Raw genomic sequence first — 17,352 nt, 5'->3', positions numbered from 1 at the left:
ACCTCTTCCACAGGTGTGACAGGTCCTAACCCATGACTTTTAATTTAGACGGCTCAACGTTTATTTGAAAATTAAATAGGCTTCTGTTTGACGGCTGCATCTTTGCGTATTTTAGAACATCACCTGAATGCTTCTCTTCACATCTATAAGTTTTTTCTTCAAATTTATAAGTTATCTCTGTTTCCTAGACAAATCAATACCACATCTTCCCTGACACAATCTTACATAAACTACAATTTTCAGCTGTGTGCTCCTTATGGTACCAATCAATCCCATAAGGTTTTAAATAAAAAGGTCTTCAGTATTTATACTGGTTAACATCCAAAGCTCCAATTTCCAAATGCAAACTAAATACCTGCATGGAAAAATTTGCAATAGAAAAAAAAAAAAGCCCACACAACTCAGCTAGCAGCAGCTGTGGCTTCAGTTGCTGAATTCTTTAATTTTGAAGGTGTCCTTTTTTCTCCCAGTTGCTAGTAAAGATCTCCCAGACTTGAAGCTCTACTTTGAACAGGGATTAATACAAGCTATTAGCTAAAACCTGTCCTTTTACCCAGTGAATCAGCAAATTCAGAATCCAGAAGAGGCTTCAGCACCTGAATTCAGCATTATTAGGCTCTTTTATCTGCAACAGTTATACACCTGTTCAACTAAACTAAACAAAACAAACAAACAAAACCAAACAACAACAAAAAAACGCAGTAAAAGCTGATGCTTAGTCACTTGACTGAACATTTACAGTCAAAGGAAAACAGCTTCTCAAGTCTAGGACTGTTCACCTGGGCAGAAGAAAAAAAACGAGGCACAGAACGTGATGGAAGACATGGAGTATGCAGATCAGGGACTTCCATTCCTCTCTCTCACATTAACTTAAGGCCATGTTCAATTAAGTAAAGATACAGACCATTTATGAGAAAGAACATGTGATGTAATTATCTCGCAGAGCTCACAGTCAAGAGCTGCTATTGAACGCAACACCCTAAACAAATGTCAAAGATGAAACAGGTATGCATCGCAAGAACACACACGGCTACATGTTAAGGGTTTTCGAGTCTAGGAACAAAAGTTAAAACTCCAATGAATATTGAAAAGAGTCAACTTGTAACCTGATTTTTCTAAGGCATATTTTATAAAAGAAACAAGCCAGAATGAATAGAAGAAATGAGCCAGAACATTAGACTAGATGGACACGTCTGCGATGGTATGCCAGGTGAATATATAACATTAATTGGGAACTAAAAGAGAAGCAAGAGGGAAGAGAAGGGAAATGCTAAATGTGCATCGTAACACATCTGCATCTATCTTTAGAGAGATCTTTAAACAGAATCTCTACAACTATAGAGATATGCGAGAGACCTATCTCTAGACTTCCTTGAGCATTAAATGTCTCCCCAAGAGGAGGCAGGGATGTTTCCTTCCTCCCCTATTACCTGGCTCTTCCCATTGCAGGCAACTTCAGGCTTAACTGAAGCCACCAGAAAACCACGTCGCTGAAGACCCAGATGCTGGGTTTGGGTTATGGATTAGACCATCCTTACAGAGGTTATCAGAAATAATAACAGTGCCGGAGCTGTACACAAGTGCAACTGAGATGGCTTGGAAGATACCTTTCCGCTTCTTGTTCTGACGTTGTTTTACACACAGTGATTTACCAGGAGATCCAAAATTGAATCTGCTCTTATAGTACATGATGAGTAGGCAGAAATTGCAGACAGACCATTTAACATAAAAAATTCACTAAAATTATAGCCTTAAAACAATTTAAAAAATTATAAAGAAATGACAATGAGTTTAACTGGGATATAAGAAAACAGGAAAATCAATTTGTAAGCTGTATTTGCCTTTTTGTTTTCTGCTAAATGGCATTTGAAATAAAAACAAACAGTACAAACTGTAGAACTGTTCACACATACCTTACAAATAAGAACTTTCAGTGCAGGATGTCTATAGATTGAATCCTTCTGAAAATGGTTCACCTGTTGCCCACAAGCTGTACAGCTTACAATTCCATGTAGTCCTTCCTCTATAGAGAGGATTATAAACCACACATTAATTGTTTTCATTTTTATTTTTTTAAGAAATCTGCATACAGCTATTTCATTTTCTTACAATATTTTGGCCTGTTAGGTTTTTCATATGTATTTATTACATTACTACCCACCATTAGAGAAATATTTCTGTAACAACTTGCTATTTAAAGACTGAAAGAATTTTCCTCTAATTTCTATACTCCACTTGAGGGAAAGATACCCTTTTTTTTCCCTTTGAGAGATTTAATTTGGATTAACTGGTCACCTCACGAGAACACACCTAAACATGAGTCATTGCTAAAACTCTTTCAAAACAGCCCTGATACTCTGTACAACCTTCCTTGTTTAATCTTTGTTCATAAAATACCATTTTAAGCTATCTTCGTATTATGGTCCTTCTTTCACATATAGTTTTAGTTTCTCAAAGAAAAATACGGAAAACTGTTCCAGAAGATGCATGAAATCATTATAATAGTGTACCACTTTGTTCCTTTATCTATATATGGTCAAGAAAGTGTTTCTTTAATGTCAGTCCCCCAATTCACTTTGAAAGGTGGCGGACTTGGGGTCAGGAGTATTGCTACATGCCAGGTTGTTAAACTTACAAATTAAGACAAGAAAAAGGAGAATAATTTGTGAAAGCTCATACACTCAGTTCAACCACTTTAAAAAAGTTCTTTTGGGATCAAGCAGATAGAAGTTTGCTATGGTATAACTTCATGGTTACAGTCCAAGTACAGACTAATATTTGTTTGGGTTTTTTTTAATAATCAGACAGAATCAGACCCAAACACCAACGCCACAATGTTAAGGAACTGAATGAACATTGTCAAGACACAAAACAAGCTACTAGCAATTTGCTACTGAAACACAATCTCAAATAGTTTCCAGGCCAGTAAAACAACAAACACACCCTTACAATTCAGTGAAAATAGCAGGTCTGAAATTCTGAATACAAGATTGGTTGTTTTCAACTTCAACGCATGCATGTCTGCATGTACTGCAGACTTTGTGGAACAGCAAAGCACCTCTTACTACTTCAGAAACAGCTCAAACACCTGTTTCAAACACCGCTGGTAAACCTCAAATAAACCTATCTATTATACTGCACTACTTGGAAAAGAATATCACACTGAAAGGTTGGACCAGATGGTACTTGTGGTCCGTTCCAACCTGGTATTCCATCATATGATTCTATTATATCAAGCAGCACAGATGCCTACTCAGGCTTTGTCAAATATCACAGATCTTAAATGAGGGTAAGAATCACAGAGGGTAACAGCCATCTGAGGGAGAACAAGCCACTTTTCCTTCTCTACAACTTTAAGGCGAAGCACTACTGCCTCCTTCCCAAAACCTGCATGTTGGGACTAGAACAAACAGGATAATTTATGAGGCAAACCTTTGTAATCCACATTACTACTACAAATGATAAGCAACTACTAATTCATTAATACTGAGAAAATACTTATTTAAAACCCATTCTTAACTGTGAGTTTATTAGCAAAAATACAACCACAACCATTCTGTGGAAACACAACTTAAGGACTGACACAATGCCTCTTACGGTTTTGGATAAGAGCATTTGGATGCTAGAAAGGCAAGAGTTCTGTTACTACTACTACTATTAATATAAACAGAACACCTAACTCCTAATAAAAATGCAAAGATGCACTCCAAAAAGACACACTAGCATTTTTAATTTCATTGTTATTATTTATTGACTTGCACTGAGTATAGAATTTAGGATCTCAAGTAGTTGGGACTACATGCTTACCTGCTTAAACAAGTAATACTTAACTTGGTACGTGCACAGGCAAGGCACCTCCTTCTAGTAGCTGGAGAAAGACTAAGTGCCACTTCATGGAACTAGACCTGCTGCAGAACAAATGGATCTGCACTACCTCTTCTGTGCACATCACAAAACAAAACTGTTCTGATACATTCCTAATCCAGCTGCTCTTGAGGTAGGCTGTGGTCACGTCCCTCATCTGGCTACCTTCCTGGGCTGGCAATGGGGACAGCACAGGAGCAGGCGGTACCTATTCCATTTCCCTGAGAGTTGCCAGGAGCTTAACACAGGTACTGGATACCTTTAAAATCATGTCAAAGACTATCAATAGTGACAGACATACATAGCTGAGCTTGCTTGGATAAAGCTATGACTTAAACATATTATTGATGTCCCTTCCACAACTATTATCTTATGTCAGGCACCAGTATGAGAGTAACCAGTCCAGACAAAGGAAGACCTGCAAATTCTCTAGAGATGGAAAAAAAAGGCAGGTCGTATGAATTGTCTTGGGGATGCAGACACGGGTCACAAAGTTTAGGCAGAGAAGTCCTACTCTTTTAACACTATAGCCCTGAAGATTTCTGTTGGACCTCTTGTAAAATTGTTCTAAACACAAATGGAAAAGGCATTCCTATACGCACTAATAGAATGGAACTGACTTTCAAAGATTAATAATTTACAGAAAATGTCAAAATGTGATGCATGAGCCCATATGTATGCACAAGCACATCTCCACACAGTCACACTTTAGTCCTCTTCAACCACAGATGGAGAAATAGCCCTTATTAAATTATAATAACACTTCAAAAGAGAGCAAGTATCTCAAATGATACAATGAATGAATAGTGTGCACAACTGTTTGTCTGAATATCCTGAGTACTGCTGTAGGTGTGTGAACTAAGACATTGTTAGCAGTATTAATGAAAATATATGCCTTCTTATTGGCTACTTTATACATAATCTTCCCTCTCCTTTACTTTTTTGGAAAGAAAAAAAAAAAGAAGATATTAATTTCTGTTATCACTGTTATCTACCTAACTTCTCCTCAGTTTTAGCAGTGGTGATGGAAAACCAGCTGGCACAGCAGCTTTTCAAAGCTAATCCTTAGCATGGCCCATTGGTATTCTGAATTGCCCACAATTCAAAAACAAAGCAAAAAAGTCTTTGAGTGCTTAGAGGTTTTAGGTGTCGTGTTAGCTCCCTGATTTCTAATATGCCTGTACACGCTCCTACTCAAATATGGTTGCTTTCTTGGTGAGTCAGTGAACATTGCCATTTCAACAGCATTCCAAAATAATTCCTTTAAAAAGGAATACCTGGAACACCTGATTGCAACCAAGCAACTGTTCTGAATCCAAAGCAAGAAGGGTCCATATGGAGTACCTAACAGAGCATCCTATAGCTACTAAATATAAGAACTTTAATGAGAACTAATCTTAGCTTTCACTGCTGCGCTACAGGGGCAGCAATGGAGGCTAATTTCAGCCAGCTAGAATCCTTAATGAACAAAGAGCCAGAAGAGTGGAGGTATTTTTAGGTTAATTTATTAGAAATATGAACAATTTGTAGATGTACCAAATGTGGTCATAAGCAACAATTTAAACCCGTTTTAATAAATGCTTTAAATTGTATTTACCTCCACGCTTTTTGGGAGCTTCAGGTTTCATTTTAACGGTATTTCTGCTTCTAAATTCAGGCCCTTTAAAATCATCTTTGTCTTCATTCAGCACTGGCTCAGGCTGTACAACCACTGTACCTAGAATGATTTTATTTAGAAACCATTACACATCCAACTGAAGTGCAAAAGTCCTGTTTAAATAAAAGCCAACATAGCATCTTTTAAAAAAAAAAATAGTGCAATCTGTTGATGAAAACTCGAAGTTTTGAATGCACAGATGTTCTTACAGAAAAAAAAAATATCACAAATAAAAAACACCCCACCATACACTTCAAACTACATCTGTTTTGCAGTAGTAGGACAAAAGCCAAGGACTGAATGGACTATGAGGAGCAAATTCTGCTCTCTCTGCACCACCTGATGAGGTATGTGCAGAACAGGACCGTCATACTGCTGGGTGTATGTCGTACAGGAATTTGAAGTGCAATGCTACAAATAAAGGACTTCAGTTACGTCACTGATATCTATCAAAAGCCTTAGAGTAACTACTCTCTTCTCTCTTTTTTCCCCCTTTTTCCAGTTTCTCTCAATTTATTTCAGCATGAAATAAATGAAAAAGCAATAGAATAAAACCTGCATTGTCTTTAACAAAATTCGTAAATTCATTTTTTTAATTAAACAAGTGTACTCATCAAAATTATATGAATAAAAAAAACATCTTTCCTACTTAAGAGCTCAGTTTTATTACTTTTGTGGTGAGGACACTGGAAATTTTCAAGTAACTGCACCAAAGTTTGCTTTTTCTCACGCAGTAAACAACAGCAGTCCCACCAGTTTTTCCTATAACTTTTGTGGGTAAGAAATGGAAGAGATTAATCAAACTCACACTATTGTAAAGAAGAGCGGGATGCAAGCTCACAATATTAACTGTTTTAAAAGGATGCTTAAAAATAGATCTGATAATGACATTTTTCCCCTAGATTTAGTTTTGCTTTTGTGGATCTAATTGTCAGTAACCTCAGAGAGAAGAACAGTAAAATAAATAAAACTTAAAGTGACAGAGTCTGAGACTTCTAAAAAAGAAGATAAATACATTACTTCTGTTTCGTGTTGGTTTTATACAGATGTCAGTAGACACTGAAATTGATCCACCAGCACATCCTGCTGTACCCACAGGTTAAATTACGCTGCGTTCTTATCCAGGGTGCTTGGTGCACAAGGGGGTGTGTCTTTGTGCATAAGCATGTATGTTTATATATAACAGGACCGAAAACAAGCATTTTACTAATACATGTGCATTCTTGTTAATTATTGATGCTGCATCATAATCTTGACTAATTTGCTGAATTCAGAAACAAAGAAAAACAAACTACCTTTAGGCAAACTTTTCATATCGACATCGTTTTCTGAGTTTTCATTTGAAATATCTTCATTTACAGTCTCATCTAAGACTTGTTCATCATCTGATCCAACATATTTTGTTACAACTGTAGGTTTCCTGCATAGACAGAAAAAAAAACCCATACCGTGACAAACATTACATATGGCAAAACACGTAAACCTGGCGCTTTGCAAGCAAAACACCATATTAACTGGGAAACCTATGTTCTTTTTAAATTCATTGCAGACATGATGAGAAGAGATGCTCTGAGTTATTACAATAAATAGATTGTAGGCTAACTTTCTTGTTAGGAACAGGAATTCTCCCCTCCTAGGAGAAATAAAAAGATATACTAATGAAGTATTTTTGTTTCACAGGCTTGCTGTATGTTTATTGTGAATTGAGGTTTGATGTGTTTTTAAGAAGGTATGCAGGAAAGTCACGCTTTCAGGAAAAAAACCTGAATTTATTCACCATTCCAAGCTTAACAGGCAGTGCAGAGAGAACACACAGATATTAGCAAATGAGAAAAAGCAGCTTGGCAGAAAAGATGCTTGCAAAGAAATAAAGGAAATGCAGAAAGAAATGAAAAGTTGACTGTTGAACAAAAAGGTCAGTTGCTAGAACTTCACACAAACATAATTTAGAACTGAATGCATTAAAATGAAAGAATTTACCATGTCAAGGCAGGGAGAAAAAAGAATTTTAAAATGTTGAGCATGATTTTCAGTAGGCTGAAGATAATACATGAACTGCTGCAGGACACTCTTTTTGTCAGTATCACACAATATGACAAATGTGTGAGTGAAAATACCTCTACTGATAGACAGGAAGCAAAGAAAACAAGACTCTAAAAATGATATAAATAAAAAAAGAGTTAAGCGAGACACTGGATTCATATGATGAGCGAGAAATTAAGGCCAAATACAAACCCACACCTACAAATATGGAATCAAGACTTTAAATCCAGCAGACATGATAAAATAACACAGATTAAAAAACCACAGACAAAAAGGAGAGTGAAAAGAGATACACAATACTTTTAAAATGCATTTAGAAGGCAGCTCTTGAGATTGCGCATTTAGAAGAGCTCACCTATCTACACAGTATACTAGGATTTAAAAACAATAAATAAGGACTTGAATGAGCACCAGCTGAGAGCAAAAAATGAGAAGAAGTTTTATTAGAGTAGGTCTGCTGTTACTTGGGCCACAAATAATCTGTCTCCTGTAGGTTTAAAGTGGTTGGTAAACAGCTAACTCCATACTTTTTTCAAAGAGTAAAAAAGGGTTAAGCAAAGATACAGCAAATGGCAGTTTCTGCACAGGACAACTTAATAGCACATTTTATTTCTACAGTTTTCCAACAGTAAGCTACGTAAAGCCTTTTTTCTCTGTGACCGAATTTACATTTCTGGAAGAATCCTGCACGTGGAAATAGCAAGAGTGAAGGAATAATTGTATAAACACCTTGGTCTTGAATATACGGGATAATCTTGTTTTTATTAATTAAAAAAACCTAAGCTTTATGATCTTAACCTTTGACCCTGAAAGACAGTTTGAATTTTAAGTGCATTGTGAGGCATTTGTTTTACCAGCACGGACTTCTCCCTAGTTTTACATGCCAAAAAGCTATTTATTTATTTTTACTTTCCAAACCAACCTTTTTGAACGTGATGATCCTAAGGATTTGGTTCTTTCTGAAGAACTACTGCCCTAAAAACAAGAAAATATTAAAAAGTCAGCACATTCATGACCAAGTGACTTGACAACAAAAAGTTTCTTACATTTACTAGAACACACTTCAGAAGTCACCAGCACTCCTACCAAAAAAAAAAAAGGCAGTAAAAGCATTAACAAAAAGTGCCAGACAATTTCAAGTCATGCCAGCTCAGTTAAATCAAATCTATGGAGTTTCAGATCAGTAGTAAGACTCCAAAAAGTCAAAGTCATTATTCTTTTAAAAAGAGATTTAAATATAGGTGTCACCAAACTCTATTTTAAGTCATGAAAATGTCTGGTGTATAGAACTGTGGCAGAATGCAAACCCCCCCTTTCTCCCCCTCCCTCCTTCGATATGGAAGGAGCAGACACATCTCCCTCTCTCCCTGCTCTTTTGTTTGACCCCAGAGGCCGCTGGCCAGGGTCTTTAAGAGAACGGAGCGCCGAGGCGCCAGGGAGCCACTGGGCGCCCGCGGCCAGTGTGGGGGATGTTTGGAAGCTTCAGGAGCATCCCACAGCCAGTGTACAATTTTCTGCTAAAATGTAAAAGCATGTTTGTTCCTACCTCTTCTCTACTGTTCTCCATCGAGGATGGACTACTTTTGGGTTCTTTACTTTTACCTATGGAGAGAAATCAAAAGAATCCACTGAAATGCAAGAAATATTAACATTTCTTCACATTATACATCACAGCATTCTTTATGTTTCACTAATGTGAATAAAGATGACTGTGACTTTCACAGACAAACTTGCACAAAACAACACAGTCCACTCCATGGCATAAAGTTTACAGAAATCGTTTAGAAATTACTTTCAGTTAAGTATCTGATAGACTGAAAGACATCCTTCCCATTGGTGAAGAAATACTGAAGAAATGAAAGTGCAATTGTATCTGCAGAAATAATACAGTTAATGCATTGTTTAATCTCTAAGACATTACTTTAAGTATTTCTTCTTACACATTTTGACATTAAAAACACAATATTAAATCTGGGATCATGTAACCAAAGGAAAAAAAAAAAAGACTCATTTAGTACAGGGTATGACAGACAATTCCCATTTCTCAATCTTGGGCACTGTGGAATAAAAACCTGAAGACATGCAACCTATTGGATGGAACTATCTGTTCCATCCACCAGCCCAGGTAACAGAAGGGAAAGTTTCAAGTTCATACTTGTATGCTCGATACTTGTATGAAGTTGCTCAAAAGGCTTAGTAATAGCAGTATTTTAGTAGATGGACTATGGAAAAACAAGCAAGTGAAGTGGCAGTGTAATTACTGGATAAATACTATGACTGTTGGTGATTTTAACGTAAGACTGCTAGCACTGTAACTTACAGAACCACAGAATGTTAGGAACTGGAAGGGACCTGGAAAGCTCACCCAGTGCAATCCCTCCACCAGAGCAAGAACACCCAGATGAGATTACACAGGAAGGTGTGTCCAGGCGGGTTTGAATGTCTCCAGAGTAGGAGACTCCACAACCTCCCTGGGCAGCCTGGGCCAGGCTTTGTCACCTTTACTGAGAAGAAAATTCTTCTCAAATTTAAGTGGAACCTTTTGTGTTCCAGTTTGAACCCATTACCCCTTGCCCTATCATTGGTGGTCACTGAGAAAAGCCTGGCTCCATCCTCCTGACACACACCCTTTATCTATCGGTAAACATTAATGAGGTCACTCCTCAGTCTCCTCCAAGCTCAAGAGCCCCAGCTCCCTCAGCCCTTCCTCATAAGGGAGATGTTCCACTCCCTTCAGCACCTTTGTTGCTCTGCACTGGACTCCCTCCAGCAGTTCCCTGTCCTGCTGGAACTGAGGGGCCACAACTGGACACAATATTCCAGGTGTGGTCTCCCCAGGGCAGAGTAGAGGGGCAGGAGAACCTCTCTGACCTACTGACCACCCCCCTTCTAATCCACCCCAGGTACCATTGGCCTTCCTGGCCACAAGGGCACAGTGCTGGCTCATGGTCATCCTGCTGTCCACCAGCACCCCCAGGTCCCTTTCCCCTACACTACTCTCTAATAGGTCATTCCTCAACTTATACTGGAACCTGGGGTTGTTTCTACCCAGATGCAAGACTCTACACCTGCTCTTGTTATATTTCATTCAATTTTTCCCTGCCCAGCTCTCCAGCCTGTTCAGGTCTCTGGATGGCAGCATAGCCTTCTGGCGTGTGAGCCACTCCTCCCAGCTTGGTGTCATCAGCAAACCTGCTGATAGTGCACTCTATTTCCTCGTCCAAATCACTGATGAATATATTGAATAATATAGGTCCCAGTACTGACCCCTGAGGCACTGCCCTAGATCCAGGCCTCCAACGGCACTCTGCCCCATTGACCACGACTCACTGGCTTCTTCCTTTCAGCCAGTTCGCAGTCCACCTCACCACCCGGACATCCAGACCACACTCCCTCAGTTTAGCTGTAAGGATGCTGTGGGAGACTGTGTCAAATGCCTTACTGACCTATGCTGAATTGTTTGGGTAAATTTTAGTCAGAATTATCCAGCTATTTCAGCATGTGAAGCTAAGGTAGGGGGGAATAAAAAAAATAGAAACAGAGTTTTTGGCCCTTCTCTGGAATATTACAGGCATTCTCCCACTCTGAAGAAAGCACCTGAAATTTGGAAGAAGGGTGACATTTCTTCCAGAGACTGGATGCTGCCCACCTTCTACTCACGACCAATCTTGCCCAAGTGATAAATCCATGGAAAATGCCAGTTTATACATGCTCAGTAGAGATTTATTTCATTCTGGCAGCCTGAATCTCTGCACTACATGTGACAGGGCTGCCCATGTGCCATCCCCGTGGAATGACCCAGCACGCTGCATCGTCCCCAGCTCCGAGTGCTGACCCAGCTGCTCGTGCTCCAGCCACCCCAGGGCTATGACAGCGCAGGATTTCCCCTGTGACCGAAGCCCCAGGGCTGGAGCTGGTCACCCCAAACAAGAGCAGGAAATGTTTAATATTTGTTACCTATTTCTAACTCTGAAGTGAAAATTTCCAATATTGAATTTGACCAAGTTTGGGACTCAAGGTTTTTCAGAAGTATTATTTTGTTTCCAAATGTTTCCAGATTACATCTAGAAATCTTTTTCAAGTAATTATGAAAGCACAGCCTCCAGAACTTCTTCCACGACTACCAGGACTGCAGAAAAAAAAAATCAAGATACTGCACTTACACATTAAGGAAAACCGAACACGGAACCCTTAGCACAGCAAACAGATGAATGTTTACCATCTCATGTTTCCTGGAAGGTAAATTATCAGCAGTATTACCTTTCTTTCACATTTAGAAAAGACTCAAAACTGAAAGAGACATTGTATCAAAGGCCTATTGTATATTTATTAAGATATCACCACTTAAATAATACCAGGACTTTGCATAATTGCCCCAGTGAAATAACACCACAAAGTTATTTGACTTTAGAATCATTTATACATTGAAAATAACAATATAAAATGTCTTTTTACCTATGGTTTTGTTTTTAGATAATGCTGGAGGAGAGTTTGCGTCCTCAGATTCTTCTGATGAGTGAGCCAAGAAGTCATGAAGTTTCTGCACCAATGTATTCAACTTGCTTTCACTGTTAAAATAAGAGCAAAACTTGAAGTTACCTATATATCTCAGTTGAATTTAACAAGCTTGAAAGAAATTATGTTTAATCTCAACTAATACACACCTACAGAATCAACCTAGTTACTGCTTAAACATTTGTTTCTGCAAGAGAATATCAAAGTAAATAAAAAAACATACAATTTTGTTTGTATTCTTAAACCCCAAGTAAAACAACAGATGCATCCTTATTGACAAAAGCCATTAAAGATTCTGTGAGTAATAATAAAAAGCCTTTTAAAAATAGTTTTTAATGTTTAAAATTATTCACAAAATTCAAGAAAGTCTTGAGTGGTAATGCTACTATGACACAAAGATAGCAAAAATTGAATTTACAATTCAACTTTGTCAGAAGCTGAACAGGTAAAAAATAATAAAAACTTAATATTTTATTACCAAAAATGTAAACTTTGGGGATAAAAACCACTACAAATAATAGCAGAATTTCACCTACAACCTTTGAAACCAAAAGGTCCAATGAGTATGACAGATGGACATGCTTATGCAAAGCTTATATTAAATCAGATACATACATATGTACTGTGTATCCTGCATTAATTTTGTAAAAATAATCCAACCACGTAGGATCAGATCACTTCTTGATCTGTTTGTATGAGTATTCATAATAAATTTATAAAAATATTACCCTAGAAATTTTCACTAGGCAGTTTCAGACACCAGGAACTGTTGGTCTTGCATATATACTCATGACAGTAAAAAGGTAACACCTTTATCCTATGCTATACTGCTTCATCATTTACATATTATTTCCTCTCATTTTATGATGTTTGTTTCGGATTTTCTCCCCCGCAAGCTTCTACAATTTCCCGAGATGAGCACGTTTTTCCAGATGCAAGTACACTGACTGAGGCCAAGGGCAGCCACTCCTTTGACCCCCCAGTACCTAAAGTCACCACTCTGTCACTGCTGCGCTCCCAGATGTTATCAGTCCTCCAACATCTGTCAGCTCACATGGCTGAGTCATCATACCTTATCTGCTACCAGAAATGGGGCTTCCAACCGCTGAACTTCACTACCCCCTTCATAAGTTAACCCAGTGATAGGACACAGGCTCCCAGCCCTTTCACTTTTTCTCTCCCCGCTACTTCCAGTCTTCCGACAGCAAGAAAAACACATATTTTCTGACCCCGTATTACACATTGCAGGATCTTTTGAATATTTATCACAAGCTCAATCCACTCACCTTTACTACCTCTACTATTTCTCTGAACACATCCATTTATTAGCTTCTGTCTTTCAACCTAACTGCTAATTGCTAAAACTAGATCACCTGTTTTCTAAGAAGGACATGCAGGTGAGCAATGAGTGAAAGGGTATCACCACATTACACCAAATGACTATTTAAACCAGCAAAAATAATCACATATAAAACAGCATAAAACATCCATTAAAAAAAAATAAAAAAGTAATTTCTTTAAATCTTCTGAAGTACTCAAAATACCACTTTGTAAGGGAAAGATTTTCTGCATGAGTACCTGAGTAAAGGACACTTACTTTGAGACGACACACATATCATCAATCACTTGAGCGTGGTTTACTCTCAAGTGTCTCTTACTTTTTTCTCTCAATCTGTCTAAAAGTCTTTCCCTCTAATTACCAGACTCATGCTGCTACACAACTGCAAGTCCTTTACCTTGGGTTTCCCTTTTTGTCGTGGATGGAGGACATACTTGGAAAATATTACAAAATATTATAATGGTACACTTCAGTTTTAACAGACTGCATGCTTGACTTTAGAAAGGAGATTTAACAACAATTTATTCACATTAAGTTAAAAAAAAAATTAAAGACTTGTTCATTATTATTTGATAGTAAAAGTACATAAAGAGATTTCATATCCATTCCAGATGGTCTGAAGAACTAATGCACATTTAGAAAAGCCACAAAAAAGTACATTTTTGGTAGTAAAAACAAAACCAAAAACCCACATGTGAAATTCTGCTCATTTAGTTTATAAATAACTTGTTTTGGTAACAGCATTTTAGAAAAGAAAACGGGAACTATAGATGAGTTATAATGTTATTGTTCTCAATACAAAACAAATTCAGAATAGTATGCATGTGTCTGTGACTAATACTTGGAACATGATCTACTACCATTTATTAACTCTTATTCTAACTAGCCTAAAATTATCATTTTCAGAGAAAAATTTTCATGCTGACAAACAACAATCAAAAGAATAATCTACAAACTAACATTAAAAAGTCTTCTCAACTTGCTTTTCCTCTTGATTATTCAGCATTTTGTACCATAAGCCTGTATTAAGGAATACCAGGTCAAATGTAAGTGAAGGTGTTACACTTACTATAGTTAACCACAAAGCAATTTCAATTTAGGGCAAGGCTTTACCCATTTTTTGTACAAAAGCAATTTTATGTCATGCCTTTTCAGCTGAGAATGTATTTGCTATAATCTTTTTTAAAGCTTCTACTTCAAAATCCTTATTCTTCGTCATATATTAATAGACCCATCCACTATTAAATTGATTACAACCTATAAAATGTGAGGGTTTTTTTAAAAAACAGAGGAATGTAAAAATTCAGAACCATCTCAGAAGCACTAAGCAAAACAAGCAGTCTCCCTGCACAATATATCAACAGGCCCTGCACTATTTACTAGTGTTTTCAGGCTTGCACGTTCCAAGCAAATGGCTTCACCAACAGTCTAGAGCTATTTCAACACTGTTTAGCCTAATTAAAATAGCAATGAAAGGAAAGGTGTCCTACTATTAGCAGTTTGGCCACGAACCTGATTTGTGACCTTGGGAAACTGTCTTATAATAATACCATTTCTTCCCTAAATTCGGAGCAAGTACTGTCATCTTAAGTAGTAAATGTCTGGCCCTTACTAGGAGTTTTTACAAGTACACATTATGCAAACCATGTATTAGGTAGAATGATTCTACAAATCAATAGAATATATAAGAAAATGAAGGGACAGGTGGTGTCCTAATCCAGACACAACATACTTAATTCAATCTGACTGTTGACTGCTATCCCCTTGTTTGTGCTTATCTGTATCGGGTTTGTGTGGCCAGGCTCTGGCAGCATGGGGTGGTGCAGAGGTGGCTTCTGAGAAGCTGCCAGAAGGTTCCCCCAAGTCCAACAGAGCCAGCAGCAGCTGGTCCCAAGGTGTACCCACTGCTGGCCAAGGCTGAGCCCCTCAGCAACAGTGGCAATGCCTCTGGGGTAACATAGTTAAGAAGGGGGGAAAAACCTGCACAACAGCAACTGCTGAGAGAGGAGTGAGAATATGTGAGAGGAACAACTCTGCAGACACCAAGGTCAGTGCAGAAGGAGGGCAGGAGGTGCTTCAGGTGCCGGAGCAGAGGTTCACCTCAGCCTGTGGTGCAGCCCGTGGTAGGACCGCCAGTCCCCTGCAGCCCATGGAGGTCCACAGTGGAGCAGATGGAGGTCCACAGTGGAGCAGGGATCCACCTGCAGCCCAGGAAGTACCACACACTGAATTGGGTTTCTCTCATTACCCTACTCTGATTTGATTGACAATAAATTAAATTGATTTCCCCAAGTCAAGTCTGTTTTGCCCACAATGATAACTGCTGAGAGACCTCCCTGTCCTCACCTCAACCCATGTGCGTCTTCTTGTACTTTCTCCCCATCCAACTGAGGTGGAGAGTGATCAAGCGGCTTTGGCGGGCACCTGGCAACCAGCCAGGGCCAACCCACACCATCACTTCATCACCTGCATTAGATAACAATCATGCTTCTGCAAAGCGAGTGAAATCACCTTGGACAAATAAGTTTTCAAGGAACAGTTTTCATTTGGATTCAACTTGCCACACACTGATGTGATCATTCTTTCTGATGGTAGGTGAGGTGCTCAGAATTCATAGCTCGGGCTAGGGAAAGAGCAGAACTGCCCATTTCAGCAGCAAACCTGGGTCATGTTGGATTATACTGTGAAAGTGCACTGGAAAAAACTTGTTATTCACTCGCTTTCTATTCACTTTCTTCAGACACTTTGAAAATGTAGGTGGGGAATATCCCAGTTATTGTCAACATCTGGAAGAACAGTTTTAAAGCTGTATTGTCTTTAAACAAATTAATTTCTGATTCTTCCACAGGACCCTACCAACTTCTAGTTTAAATAAGTGCCTCTCATCTGCATTTCAAGTGGCTCCTGAAAGTCACTGCAACAGGAGCACTTTTCAGCTTTTCATTGACCTCAATGTTGACAAATACTCTTCTGCAATTTTTTTCCTCACCTTCCTTAAGCTCAACACTTGTCTAAAATTTTTCTATGTTTAAGCTTTTAAAATAGTTCAAGCACACAAGTTTTCTAAACTCATCTATTACAGTTGCTTCAAGTCCCAATCTTTTTTCACTTTTGAAGCTGAAATGAAATACTGCAAAGAACAACTATTAAGTAGACAAAAGTAAACAATCCTTAGGAAAAAAAATAAAGCAAAATAAAACCAGATGTGCTTTTAAACTGCCAGTCCATAGACTATCATCCTCTGATTCAAACTGTACCTCTACATGAACAACAGAAATCCAATAACCAACAGAAAAAAATATGTATATTTTAATTAAGACAGTGGAAAGGGAAAGAACTGCCTATGTCTACATCAGAACACGGCACAGTTTGGTGCCAATGACCCAATATCCACACTACATACACTTCAGTAATTCAAACTAGGTGTAGTCTGGTTCCACAGACTGCACAAGCACCAGCAGTTGGAGCACATCAAGAATGCTGGAGCACATCTTTCAGCTTAGTTCCACCCAGAAGGACCCATTTTGTGCACTCCAAGCCCCCACTGCATTATCAACAAAACTGAGTAAGGACAATCCAGAGACTTTTTTCAAAAATGCCCTTCTTAATTCAGATGGTAATATGGATGCACCCAAAGTTCTGAAGGAGATCAGAACATATTTTTCCAAAGCATTTCTATGTCTAACATGTTACAGACATGACCATCTTTTAAAATCATTGATTTATAGTAAATAAAGCTGAAACTGATGTAATTAAACATACAACTTAGAAATTGGTACCAAGCCTCCTTTCCTTCCCTCCCGTCCTATGATTTCCTTTCATACTACATAAATCTTGATACAATCAGGCCAGTCAGTCGCCTGCAAACCTTCATGAAAGTTTTTCCTGATGAGAAGGATAAGTGTTAGACTTACCCCAATTCAAAGACTTCAGT

At 38.2% G+C, this 17,352-nt stretch overlaps 1 protein-coding gene across 7 annotated transcripts in view; it reads right to left on the bottom strand.

The window, feature by feature from the left end:
* Nucleotides 1–17,352, bottom strand: part of ATRX (ATRX chromatin remodeler) — an 86,506-nt gene that overhangs the window by 62,972 nt on the left and 6,182 nt on the right. For 3 of the 7 annotated variants that reach the window (XM_080352389.1, XM_080352390.1, XM_080352395.1), the window contains exons 2-7: nt 12,020–12,132; nt 9,111–9,166; nt 8,487–8,539; nt 6,817–6,941; nt 5,462–5,581; nt 1,914–2,023 (exon numbers count right to left, since the gene is read on the bottom strand). In XM_080352389.1, coding sequence (XP_080208515.1) covers nt 1,914–2,023; nt 5,462–5,581; nt 6,817–6,941; nt 8,487–8,539; nt 9,111–9,166; nt 12,020–12,132 — 577 coding nt within the window. Of the gene's footprint in view, nt 1–1,913; nt 2,024–5,461; nt 5,582–6,816; nt 6,942–8,486; nt 8,540–9,110; nt 9,167–11,727; nt 11,797–12,019; nt 12,133–12,807; nt 13,052–17,352 lie in introns of those variants that run through there. The other 4 variants (XM_080352392.1, XM_080352393.1, XM_080352391.1 and 1 more) reach the window with 4 other exon arrangements.

The sequence above is a fragment of the Nesoenas mayeri genome, assembly GCF_963082525.1.
Source record: "Nesoenas mayeri genome assembly, chromosome: 13".
Classification (NCBI taxonomy): Eukaryota; Metazoa; Chordata; class Aves; order Columbiformes; family Columbidae; genus Nesoenas; species Nesoenas mayeri.
This window is presented reverse-complemented; position numbering and strand designations above follow the sequence as displayed.